The sequence below is a fragment of the Astyanax mexicanus genome, chromosome 11 (assembly GCF_023375975.1).
Source record: "Astyanax mexicanus isolate ESR-SI-001 chromosome 11, AstMex3_surface, whole genome shotgun sequence".
NCBI classification, from domain to species: Eukaryota; Metazoa; Chordata; class Actinopteri; order Characiformes; family Acestrorhamphidae; genus Astyanax; species Astyanax mexicanus.
This window is the reverse complement of record NC_064418.1, coordinates 1,531,008-1,543,832: the sequence shown is the minus strand read 5'-3', so window position 1 is coordinate 1,543,832 and position 12,825 is coordinate 1,531,008. Positions and strand designations below refer to the sequence as shown.

At 37.8% G+C, this 12,825-nt stretch overlaps 1 protein-coding gene across 1 annotated transcript in view; it reads right to left on the bottom strand.

Moving 5' to 3' along the window:
* Nucleotides 1-12,825, bottom strand: part of LOC103027003 (rho GTPase-activating protein 6-like) — a 40,783-nt gene continuing 27,958 nt past the window's right edge. Inside the window, exons 4-13 of the mRNA XM_049485275.1 lie at nt 10,562-10,821; nt 9,792-9,987; nt 9,602-9,657; nt 8,872-9,022; nt 7,674-7,822; nt 6,695-6,874; nt 5,890-5,987; nt 5,387-5,613; nt 4,284-4,364; nt 1-3,208 (exon numbers count right to left, since the gene is read on the bottom strand). Of these exons, the coding sequence (XP_049341232.1) occupies nt 2,742-3,208; nt 4,284-4,364; nt 5,387-5,613; nt 5,890-5,987; nt 6,695-6,874; nt 7,674-7,822; nt 8,872-9,022; nt 9,602-9,657; nt 9,792-9,987; nt 10,562-10,821 (1,865 nt within the window). The 3' untranslated portion in view covers nt 1-2,741. The remainder of the gene's footprint in view (nt 3,209-4,283; nt 4,365-5,386; nt 5,614-5,889; nt 5,988-6,694; nt 6,875-7,673; nt 7,823-8,871; nt 9,023-9,601; nt 9,658-9,791; nt 9,988-10,561; nt 10,822-12,825) is intronic.

The following is a 12,825-nucleotide window of genomic DNA, read 5'->3' as shown; positions in this document are numbered from 1 at the left end:
TATTGAATATATAAATCTTTAATAATTCATACAATGGTTTATTTTAAAAGTAACAAATCTTTTTTTAATATTTATCACTGAAAGTAAGAGGCTGCTGCAAAATATACAGAATAAATACAATATAAACTCTACACACTGATCTTACAGGAGATTACAGGACTGATACAGAACAATAGAACAGTTTTACAGTAAGATAAATTAAAATAAAATATTCTTTATTTTTTACTAAAACGACTCAAAACCATTACAGACTCAGTACAGTATCAGAGCATGATGTGTGAACAGAATAATAATACATATAAATCATTATATACATACTGTACCACTAACTTAAAGGCTAGTTTTACAGACATGGACTTAAATAAACCCCATTTACCCCAGACTAATGTGGCCGAGGCTGAGGTGGTATCTGTGGTATTTGCTCCAAGATGTTCCAGCAGGTCTTTTAAGTTCTGAGAGGTGGAGCTCCACCTTTCTCCATCAGTCTGAGGTCCAGTTCTGGTATCTTTACATGTCCTTTGTACAGGTGATGGTGGACAGGGACCAGTATGATGGATGAGCAACACACGGTTCCTTCTGTAACCATTATTAAACTATTTTTGTTCTTGTGCTGCAGTAGACTTTATTTTAGTTCCAATAAAAAGGATAAATGAGTCGGTAACACTTTATTTTAAGGTCCACAAACTAGGCGTTTATTAATGTCTTATTATTTGCTTAATAAAGCCTTAATTAGACATTCGTAACTGATTTATTCACTACTTATTACTACTTTATTCTGTGTTATTAAGTGTTAGTGGTGCTTAATTAAGGATCTGTGATTGATTAAATATATTTATTCAGTTCTTTTTAGTGTCTAATTAGTGATGAACTGAACCTCACTTTAGAATATGGTGCACACCTTGGTCTATTAGTGACTTATTAACCCTTTATTAACCCCTTATTAACTCTTAATAAACTCAAGCACAGCCATAACCTTTCCAAACTCACATAGATTAATCAAACTGCTGATAATTATACACTTATAACATGAAGAATTAGCTAATAGTTAATTCTTAATAATCTGCTAAAAACAGGGTGCTGACTTAACTGTTTATAGTGCACAAAAGAACTAATACAGCCATTATTAATCATTCCTGCTTAACAGACTACTAATTAAGCATCAATAAAACTAATAACACAGAGTAAAGCATAATAAGTCGTGAATAAATCATATACACATGTCTAATTCAGGCTTTATTAAGCAAATAATAAGACATTAATAAGCACCTAATTTGTGTTGAGCATCTCTGCAAAGTTTTCTGATGGAAAGATGCTCCAACCCTAATTATGTCAATTATGGACATAATAATCTGAGCATCGTTAAAGTGTCTCAGGTCTTTCTGCTGTAAATTCTTATCTAAAAGAACCAACTGTTTAGTTACCACAGAATGATTTAGATCAGTTTAAAGCTTAATGTTCTTCATTTGGCTTTCACTTAAAAATATTACAATCAATAATATAATATTTTAATATAAAAGTGCTAAATAGAAATGTTCAACTCTGCTGCTGGTTTAAACCTCAGAAATGTTGAGAAATGTTGAGAAATGTGTGTCTACTTTCAGGGGATTAAATATAAATCTATGTTATAACATTAGCCTTGTTGGGCAGTTCTTCCACTCCCTGATATTACAACAACTCTGGTGTTAGTCTCAGTTAGCCTGTAGCTAGCTTAGCTAGCTAAAAAGGAACCACAGCTTTTAGAATTTAGACTTCTGAACCCCTTTAAAGAGCTATATTCACAGAGAAACAAGGGTTTTTTTTTTTATTTGTCTAGAATGAATATAATGTAATTTAAGGAGCTTTTGCAATGGCATAAAACCCATATATACAGTTGCAAGAAAAAGTATATGAACCCTTTGGAATTATACTTGGATTTGGCTGTTTTTGGTACATACTATACATTTACAAAGACTCTAAAAACAGAAACTACTGTAAATGAGTGATATGAGCTTTTTAGGGTCAAATTAGAGCAGCAAAACTTCAAGTTTACGTGAACTGAAAACAAAAATCATTTAGTATTGAATATCCCTTAAATAATCTATTTAAAAATGTATATTACATTAGAAGTAATTAAGGGACATACTGTAAAACTCACCTAAACAGCCAAAAGACTTGAGAATAATGAACTATATATCCTACATTTAACTAAATAGCTGCATTCTGGAACCAGGAACATTCGTTTGCAGCGGGAAATACAGAATAATACTATGTTCTTTAGTGCAAACTGTGTGATGTTTTAATGGTTTCCAATAAAACTGGTGGAAATGTGAGCTGATTCACTGAAAAACAGCACTAATAGTTGAGTAAAATGTCTGTGGGATTTTATGTAACACACTTAAATAATGTTTTATGCAACCTTGGAACTGACCAATAACCATACAGTATATTTAATATATAAGGAATAATGAGAGTTTTTTTAGTAAAAAAAATGTATTAAGACTGTTTGTGGAACTTCCTATACATTCACAGATTTTGTAAGTGGACCTAATGTGGAATTAAAAACAGAAACTAAATGAGTCATATGAGCTTTTAAGCTCTTTAACCACAAGCAGCAAAAAGTCATGTTTATGTGAAATGGAATGATCAGAATGCTGTTTTAATAAAGTGACGTAAGCAAACACAAAATAAAACGAGTATAAAAAGTTCAATCCTGGTCCTCTTCAGAAAATAAAATGAAAAGAGAATAAAAAGATGCACTCGTTTTATACCAGAGTTTCCGGTAACGTGTCAATACCGTCCGATGATAACAGCGGCCAACCCTGCCATTTCTCCTGATAATTTCCCGCTGCAGGGTCTGTAATGTCTTTGTGAAGAGGTGCTGCCCCCTGGCTGCTGGGAGGGTTACTGCAGTCACTGTGGCGGTTTGTATTTGAGGACTCCTGTAACGTGGGGGTTCTTGTTAGACTGGGGTATAGTGTCTCCTGTGATTGGCTTTTGACTTCTGAAGTATTTCGTAGTTTCCATGGTGACGATACCAGGCTGTCCCAGGATTGGTCGAGTGGGCTGTCTCTTGTGGGGCTGCTGTGGGCGCGTGCCACAGGTAGGTGGGTTCTACCTTTGTCTTGAATCGGGGAGGTGCATGTTCGACGGACTGGTATCTTCACATCGCCGTGTTGACTGTGGAAGGGTTTTGAAGGGCTGGTGAAGACTGAATCTGATAGATCAGAATCTGCAACACAGAAAAATAACTGATTACCAAAAATAAAAGGTCTTATTCCATTGGTGTTTCATTCATTTTGAAATGTCTAGTCGTGTCTCTAGCATGAGTGAATGCCATGAGTGCTCCGGTGGTCCTGTATAACTCTGCTTTAGTCCGGTGGAGGAGTGGGCAGAGAGAAACGATAGGATTTTGGCTCTTGCTCATGAATATTCATACATGCAAACATATCGCCTCTGATTGGCTAACAGCACTGCAACACCAGGAGGCAGCGAGACGAACTAACACTAATAACAATCTTTGCAGTGTCATATGTTACTTTACAACATGTGTAATAATGCCCTGCTAAGTGCAGTTCAGAGACTGACCTAGTCTTAGAGTCTCTGTAAAACGCAAAATCCACTGGAGATCCTATTTAAACCTATAATTACACACAGAGGAGGGTGGTTCAGGTCCAGAAAGTAAAAATCCACTTTTAACTAGTGTAAACTGAACTGTTGTAAACATACGCCTACCTATCTCAATTGTACTTGGTTGGTGGTGTTTTTCCTCCATAGACTAATTCTAACCATTAGTTTCTTAGCTCTGAATTACTGGGTAAAGTATATAAACACTGATGTGTTAGTCGCACAAATAACACAGGAATGAACTGCATGCTGTTTTTAGCACTGTTAGCTCCTATCTGACGAGACGGCGTCGCTGCCCATCTTCTGCTCTGACTGTGGGCAGTCCCAAGCCGAGGTGGACGGGGCCATGAATACTAATTCAAGGGTTGATGTAGACACGGTGCTTTTCCTGATCAACTCGTTTTTCTGAATATTTTCTTTTACTAGTTACTGCAGAGAATGGAGGTTCTTGAGAGACCTACTGTATTTCACAATCAACAAGAAAAAGAGGATTTTAGTGGAAGGAACCCTTTAAAAAAGCATTTTGACATTCAGATAACACCATGCTAATTGGTGTACACAAGTTTTAGGTACCTGATATCTACATTAGCCTCCAGTGTAAATCCAAAGAAGCACCAAACAAGTCTCAACTGATCGCCTACATTCAAGGTGAAAGCAGAGCCTGGGACTATTGTACGTACATGTCTGTGTGTGCAGATGATCATGAAGCCCAGACTTTAATGTAGCATGCCACGTTCCCCACATATTGGTCCTATCTTCATCTAAAAAACAGGAACAGTGTTTAGTTTCGTTATTCAACAGTGTACCTGTACTTATAATAGCAGAAAAAACATCTAAATGCTCACATAATTCAACTATAATATACAACAGAAAGGAAATGGTGAGCTTTATAAAGCTGTAATATGTTCAAATGATGCAGTGATTTGTTCTGACATCACTAAATGAGTGTAGAGGGCGCTCTATAATGCTCATATGAGCCAACATTAATTCTGACACACTAAAATTCACTACACAAAATGCAGAGGGAGCTCTACAATGCTCTATTATGTTCTATAATGCTCAAATGAGCCAACATTTCTGCTTACACACCATAATACACTGCATAAAGTGTAGGCAGCGCTCTATAATGCTCATGTGATACTCTATAATGCTCTGTAACGCTCTATATGAGTCAACATTCATTCTGAAAGACCGTAAAACACTACATGAAGTGTAGAGGGAGCTCTATAATGCTCATGTGTCTCTCTATAACACTCCATAACGCTCTATGATGCTCTATAATGCTCATGTGCCTCTCTATAATGCTCTATAATGCTCTATATGAGCCAACACTCATTCTGACAAACTGTAATTCACTACATGATGTATAGATGGAGCTCTATAATGCTTTAGAATGCTCATATGAATCAAAATGAACTCTAACAGACTGTAATACACTACAGGAAGAAAATAGGTGCTCTATAAAGCACTATAATGTTCATATGATCCACACACTCATTCTGACAGACTGTAATTCACTACATGAATTGTAGAGGGAGCTCTAGTATGCTCTATAAAGCTCATATGAGCCAATATTCATTCTGAGGTAGTGTAATTCACTACAGGAAGCAAAGAGGATGCTCTATAAAGCTATATAATGTTTATATGATCCATACTGCCATTCTGACAGACTGTAACACACTACATGAAGCATAGGAGGCATTCTTTAATGCTATAAATACTGTAATTCTAGAATATAAACTAGAAATAATATTCTGTTGTATTTCTTTGTACTCATACTGACCGGTGTGAGGGAGGGGAGGGGGTACAGGGACGTTGTTGTCTCCAGCAGGGGGCAGAATCTGTGGACTCAGCTGAACCTCTCTGTCCCCCACAGGAAGCCACTGGGACAGAGTGGGGGAGTTGTTTTCATAAGGAGAAACTTCTCCACTGGACGCTTTATTAGAGTCACTGGAGGAGCAGCATTCCCCCAGACTGAGAGAATCCTCTGAGAGCAGCTTGGATGGACTCCTGCCAAACATCAAACACCAGCATCTCACACTCTATCACTCTAAACACACCATTAATCACTGACAGAACACACACTCCCACTCACAATGCTTTCACAATTTTGCTTAGTTACGCTTTCAGTCTTTTCAAAACCCGTGTTCAAACAGAAAGAATAAAGAATAGATTAAACTGAGAAGTTTAGCATTAAGAAAAAAAAAATAATGAACATAATAAATAAATAAAATGATACATAAAACCAAACCCCCCTATTCTGTATATGATGAGTGTTTTACTCACTCTGAGTGACAAGCTTTTCTCCTCAGCAGGTAATCCACCACGTCACAGTCCGTCTCCAGCAGACTCAGCAAAACCTCATCCTGAAGCTCCGCTGGAATCTACATCATCATCATCATCATCATCATCATCATCATCATCATTATATTAATCATTATCATTATTATTATCTTCATCATCACCATCATCACAGTCATCTCTCAGTGCAATCTTCATCATTATTTTACTATACAAATTGTAATAAAATCTATATAAACCTAATTACAACAAACAGTCTCTATATGGAACTGATTATTTTAGTTATTTTAAGTAGTTAAATTGTAAATGTTGTGTAGCCACAGTGTGGCTTAATTTTAAAGAAGTTATTAGCATAGGCATTAAAGTGTATAACAAAGAAAATGGGTGTAGTGTGAACAAAAAATATATATTTTACTGTCACTATTAACATAGGTTCAGTGTAACAAAGAAAATTTGTACAATGAAACCAGGGAAATTGGTGTTGAACAATTGAACATGGTTAAGCATCAAAATGTTCCCAGTCTGGTTTTCTTCTATTCATATCTAATGTATTTTATGGACTATAATGTGAACCAGATTATAAATTAACTGACACTATTATCAATGAATCCTTAAAGTGAACAAGGGTGTCACCATGTTTTCCTTCTAATTCAGCACTTCTTAGTTTTCTTTGAAAGAAAAAAAACTTTAAATGAAATTGTAAGGATTTTAAATGCATCTTATAGTCTTATGAAAAATATGGTATTGCACAAACACGTGGTCAGATTATTAAACTCGCTCTCCTGCTCACCATAAAGAGGGACTCGTGAGAGATGATCATTCTCTGGATCACTCTGATGACGGCGGCGCTCTCCTCAGCTCGGGCCGAGCTCTGAACAGTGAACTCTTTCTCCGTTCCCTTCAGTTTGTGCAGAACGTTTGGCCCGAAGATAGTGGCCAGATTCAGAGTGGTCATCTTATTCCCTGCAACCTGAGAGACTCAGATTATTAAAACAAGCAAACAGACTATATCTACGTTTAGAGTGTTATTAATGTAATGCAGATCTGTCCTCATAGCTGAACATATTCATATTAAACATATTCTGGTTTGTTTAACAGCTTTTGTTTACTGAATAATTCTGGATGTGTTCCTGAGTAGCTTTAATATAGTCTTCAGTATTAAATTTACAATGTAAAAAAGAAAAAACATTGAATTAGAAAAGGTGTGTTCAAACATTCGGATTGTACCGTATGGAAAAACACAATAGTGGGAGGAATTGAGTATTTAAGTCAAGTATTCTTAACTTTATTTTTGTTAATTCTGTATTATAAACACATACACACACTATTGGTTGTGTTGTAAGCCTGACTGCATATCTGGATTAAAAATGTGTGTACTGTTCTATTTGATTCAAAGCTATTTTACCACAGTTAGTCCCAACGCTGCAATGTGATTGGCTGGGAGGCGTTCTCTGAGTGCCGTTATTAGCCGGTAATGCACTGTAACCGAAACTCTCCATGTATTACTCCGCCCACATACAGGTAACCTACCAATGAGGCAGCGCTTACAAGCCAAACAGCGCAGCTACAAACAGATCAGCAATGGAACTATTTTAACTGGCGGAGTTTTTATAACCAAACAGATCCTATTTTCTCCTCCTCTTTAACTCAAAATCTCAATTCAATAAACAGAGATAATGGAACTGTGGTATAATCACAATAATACACTCGAAGTTTGTGCTATAAGGTGTAATATTTGCACATTATAGCACTCCCTCTTGTGTCCTCACCTTCTCCCGCTGGTTGTTGCAGGTATCCTCTGCGTGATTGGCTACGGTGGATAGAAAGTGAAGAAGGCGCTGCAGGGTGTCGCTGTTACAGGCAGGAAGTAAGCAGATGAGCAGCTGCAGGACAGTGATCTGCTCTGTAGTGTCCAGTGCTGAATACACAAACAAACAAACACACACACACACACACACAAGTTGCTTTATTCCTTAACACATATATCATGCTATAGAGGGTTAAGTAAACACATTCACTATTGTAGCTAACCATCTTCTTTCTTTTCTGCTTGTGGTGACAGGTTAAGGCTAATGCTACACTGTAAACCCATTCATTGTTTGAACTCAAATGATTTAAGTCTGTTTTATATAAAATTGGATATATCTAAACATTACTCAGCTATTTTAAGTTAGTTTAACTTAATATGTTATCACATCTACTGAACTATTCAAACTGAGATCTTTGAGTTGAACCAACTTATAGAGTTAACTGAGTTTAGTCTGTTTTGCCATTAACAGCTTCTTTTCCATTGGCTTCTGTCACAATCTATTTGCATACTGGGTGTGTCCAACAGTTTCTGACAGACACTCACCATCAGTGTGTAGTGATTCCCCATGGGCTACCTTACAAATAAATCAACTTCCCCTTTAGTTGTAATAACTTGTAAGTAAATTCAACATAACAATTTGAGCAAACCAGCTGTAAACCCAGTAAAATCAGCTTATCTGGTTTTACAGTATAACAAAAAAAAGTTAAATTACTTACCCTTTAGTTGTAATAACTTGATGTTCTAAGTTTTGCTAACTTAAGGTTTCATTACCCATTACTTAACCTTTTTTAAGGCAACCTCCTTTTTCCTCAAATTTTCCTCCCGTTTCCTCAAATTTTTTAAGTAAGTTCAACTTATGCGGGCTTACAGTGCACCGACTGATTTACTAAAAAAATACTAAAAAAGATTTCCCTGGACAGTAAGCACAGTACCTCCAACACAAGCAGGGTAGACGCTTTTAAATAAATGTAGCTGTCCCAATACGTTTTTCCATATAGCGTGTCAGTAAAGTTGATGAGAAATTAAAAATGCACACCAAGCAAAAGTCCAGATCTCAGAAGGTTAAACATCTGTGATGATTCTAAAATCATTCATGATGCTGTGGGATCTGAACAGTGTGTGTGTGTGTGTGTGTGTGTGTGTGTATTTGTTCTTACAGGCACATTTGATGAAGGCAGTGTAGAGCTCTCTGGTCAGCAGGGGATCAGGCATGTCTCTGAGGAACTCTTTCAGCAGACCAGCAACATCATGAACACTGTGCTCTGAACCAAACGCCACCTCCACCCCCTGATCAAACTCCTCACGCAGCTGAACAAATACAGAGACAATAACCAGCATTATATATACAGTATATACACACATGGGCTGCATCCCAACTGCGTACTACACACCAATAATTTTAACAAACTAACATGTTTTTTCTATTAAAAATGCTTGCTTTAGGTCCTTTTATAACATTTAGATTGGATTAAGGTCATGACTTTGACTTTGTCATTCCAAAGAATTAACATTATTCTTCTTGAACCATTCCTTGGTAGAGCAATTTGTGTGCTTAGGGTCACTGTCCTGCTGCATGACCCTCATTCTCTTAAGATTTATCACTAGCCACGTTAAGCGCTAGTCGCGGTTAGCACTAGCTGTGATTAGCGCTAGTAAATGCTTCCTGTTAGCTTCCTAATGCTGCTCCAGCCTTGGTGCAGCCTTTTGGGGAAAATGTAAGGATTTTAAGTGCACCTTACTGTGTGAAAAATATGCACTATGCTTTCACACTTTTATCTATACTACATACTACTAAAAAACGAGTTAGTATTACTATTAGTACACAACTGGGACACACCCAAAATCTCCAAAGGAAGTAAAGTAGGCTTATAAATCTAATCCTCTCACCTGTCTGACTCTCTTCTTGGAGCTTCCGACCCTGAAAATCCCAACAGTGTGCAGACCTGAACCAGAAGATGAGCAGAAATTAAAGACCAAACAGATAATGTTAAAAAAAGCAGATTAACTGATCTACAAGCTGATATTTAGCAGTAGTTAATGACCTAATATTCCTGTTCCTGTTTAATTAGAAATATACCGTATTTCTCCAGATGTTGGCAGCAGAGCTCCAGAACTCGAGGAACCTGTCTGTAGATGGGGTTCAGGCTCAGCTTCTTATCTCTCTTCTTCTCTTTCTTATTGAGCGCCTCCGCCGGCAGAGATAATTGCAGCGCCTCCAACAACCGGGACTGACCGTCGTCCAGGTCAGTGATGCAGTCCACCGACATCCCGCCCTGTAGACCAACCAGCATTCAAAACATTTTACTATAGCAATACATATCTCAGCTTCTAAACCATCATCTGCAGTTTACTGTAGTTTAGTAATTTTATAAAGGTTTTTTTAAAGGTTTTTTATCTTAAAGTAACTTTATCTGTAGTTTAGCTTTAAACCTTTAGAATCTCCATTTGTAGTTCTAAAGGTTTTAACTACAATTTCCTTCAAATTAACAGGTTGTGAACCTCTTGAACCTCCATAACCATGTGGTTTAGCAGTAAAAAGTTCTAGCCTCCACTTTAACAGGTTACTTACTCCAGTTTTACAGGTTCTAAACCTTCAGAACCTGCATCATTCACAATTCAGTAACTTTCTTAAGGTAATAATCACAATTCTCTGTAGTTTTACAGGTCCTAAACCTCAGGAACCAAAATATAAAATCATACATTCCCAACCGTCATATTGAGAAGCCAGAATGTAACTGCTGCAGTATTTAAAGTAAAATTTGTGTGTTATAATCTATTTACTTGTGAGTAAAATCTGAGTCTTGGTTAATTGGTTTCAGTATCTGCAGGTGGATTGGTGTTTGTTACCCGTCTGCGTATGTGTGATGTCCCCTCGGGGATGACGGGGGACGAGGGGTCGTTGGTGGTGTCGGTGGTGGAGCTGAGGGAGGAGTTACTGCTGTAGAAATGTCGGTTATTGTCTCTCGGGCTGGTTAAATGCAGGAGGAACGAGGCGACGTTCACCACAGAATCACGCTGAACCTCTCTGTCATCCTGTCGCACCTTCAGCCAGCGATCGTTAGCAATAACCTGCTGCAGCGGCACGCCGAACGCCTGAGGCACATACTCTGAGAGAGAGAGACAGAGAGAGAGAGAGACAGAGAGAGAGAGAGACAGAGAGAGAGAGACAGAGAGAGAGACAGAGAGACAGAGAGAGAGATACAGAGAGAGAGATACAGAGAGAGAGAGAGAGAGACAGAGAGACAGAGAGAGAGACAGAGAGAGAGAGAGACAGAGAGAGAGAGACAGAGAGAGAGAGACAGAGAGAGAGAGACAGAGAGAGAGAGAGACAGAGAGAGAGAGAGAGAGACAGAGAGACAGAGAGAGAGAGAGAGAGAGAGAGAGACAGAGAGACAGAGAGAGAGACAGAGAGAGAGAGACAGAGAGAGAGAGAGAGAGAGAGAGACAGAGAGAGAGACAGAGAGAGAGACAGAGAGACAGAGAGACAGAGAGAGAGAGAGAGAGACAGAGAGAGAGAGAGAGAGAGAGACAGAGAGAGACAGAGAGAGAGAGAGAGAGAGAGAGCTTTATTTTTTCACCTTACATTACTTTTACTTTTATACTTTAATAAGTAGATTTGAATCCAGTGCTTTTTTAAAACACTTTTACACTGTAAAAAGTGTAGCCCTGCTCAAATTAAAAAAATTGATGTCCATTTGTTGCATCTAAACTATTTGACTTCACTCAATCTAAATAAAGTCAATTGTTACAACCTGATTATTTTATTTTGACATAAACCATATTACTTCACTCGACCCAATATTAATTATTCACCTTGACCCAAGTTAAATTCTTTACATTTCAGTTTCGGAACCAAACTAATACACTTAAATTGAACCGAACTTAAAAAAAAAACATGGCAGCATATTCAGAAGTTCCAGAAGTTACTGTGGCGTGGAAGAGGACGGATTACCAGCGAGATTCGTTTCAGTGCTCTCTTGCTCTTTTTATTTTGCTCTGAGGAGGACACTAAGAGCTGGATTTACATGAGATTCCACTTTTGAAAGTGAAACTAACTACAGCTCCAACGCAGCTAACCCCACTCCCACACACAGAAAACACACAAAGGGTGAGGCACAAAACAACCACATAACTGATAACTACATGAATAATACTAGAACAGTGATAATAAAACATAACATGAAACTCTGGGATAAACAGTAACATAAACACGCAGAAAAACACCCACTTTCCCCAACAGGGTGAGCTCCCATAATTCCTTCCGCCCCCCCTCCAGTCCCGACGCCACAATACCATAAGCATGCGTTGCTATCTCGCGAGCGCGTTCAGGCACTTTCTCCCTCTCTCATTCTCTCTCTCGCGAGCGCGTTCAGGCACTTTCTCCCTCTCTCATTCTCTCTCTCGCGAGCGCGTTCAGGCACTTTCTCCCTCTCTCCCTCAGTGCTCTGAAGCACTTCTCTACAACTTCTCCCGTGCTCCACAGTGCGCATGCGCAATTCATGTTTGATTCAAATTAAAAATATTACATCCTTATCTCTTTTCTTCGAGTATGATTTCAGTGGAACCAAAACATTTGGTTTATTTCCTTCAGAATTGTAATTAATTTAGTCTGAATCAAAATTGACACATCAAAATTCAAAAAGGTTGAGTTTCACAATAAAGTCAATAATTGTACTATGTGTTCAATCATATTTATTAGCTTGAATGAACAGCTCCATGCTTCACTTTTTACAGTGTACTTAAAGAGTAAAAAGCTTGAGTTGATACTTCTTCAACTTCTACAGAAGTATTAAATACTAGTATCTATACTTCTACCTACAGAGTAATGAATGGAGATACTCTGATCTCTGCAGTCGTATGGAAAGAGTGTCGTGTTGCAGTTTGAGCTGAAAACACTGCGGGTTACAGTCTGACTGTTTACTAAACACATGTACTCTTAATATGGGTTCAGATCTTTATGGGTGAACGGCTTTGACTTCTCTTATGATGAATAAACATTTCAGATCTGAAGCGTCTGACAGATTTGCAGATTTGCACTGTGATCAGACTGACTGTGGTCAGTTCAAAGCAAAAATTGGTGTCTTAATTAATAGAATAATTCTGTTATATCA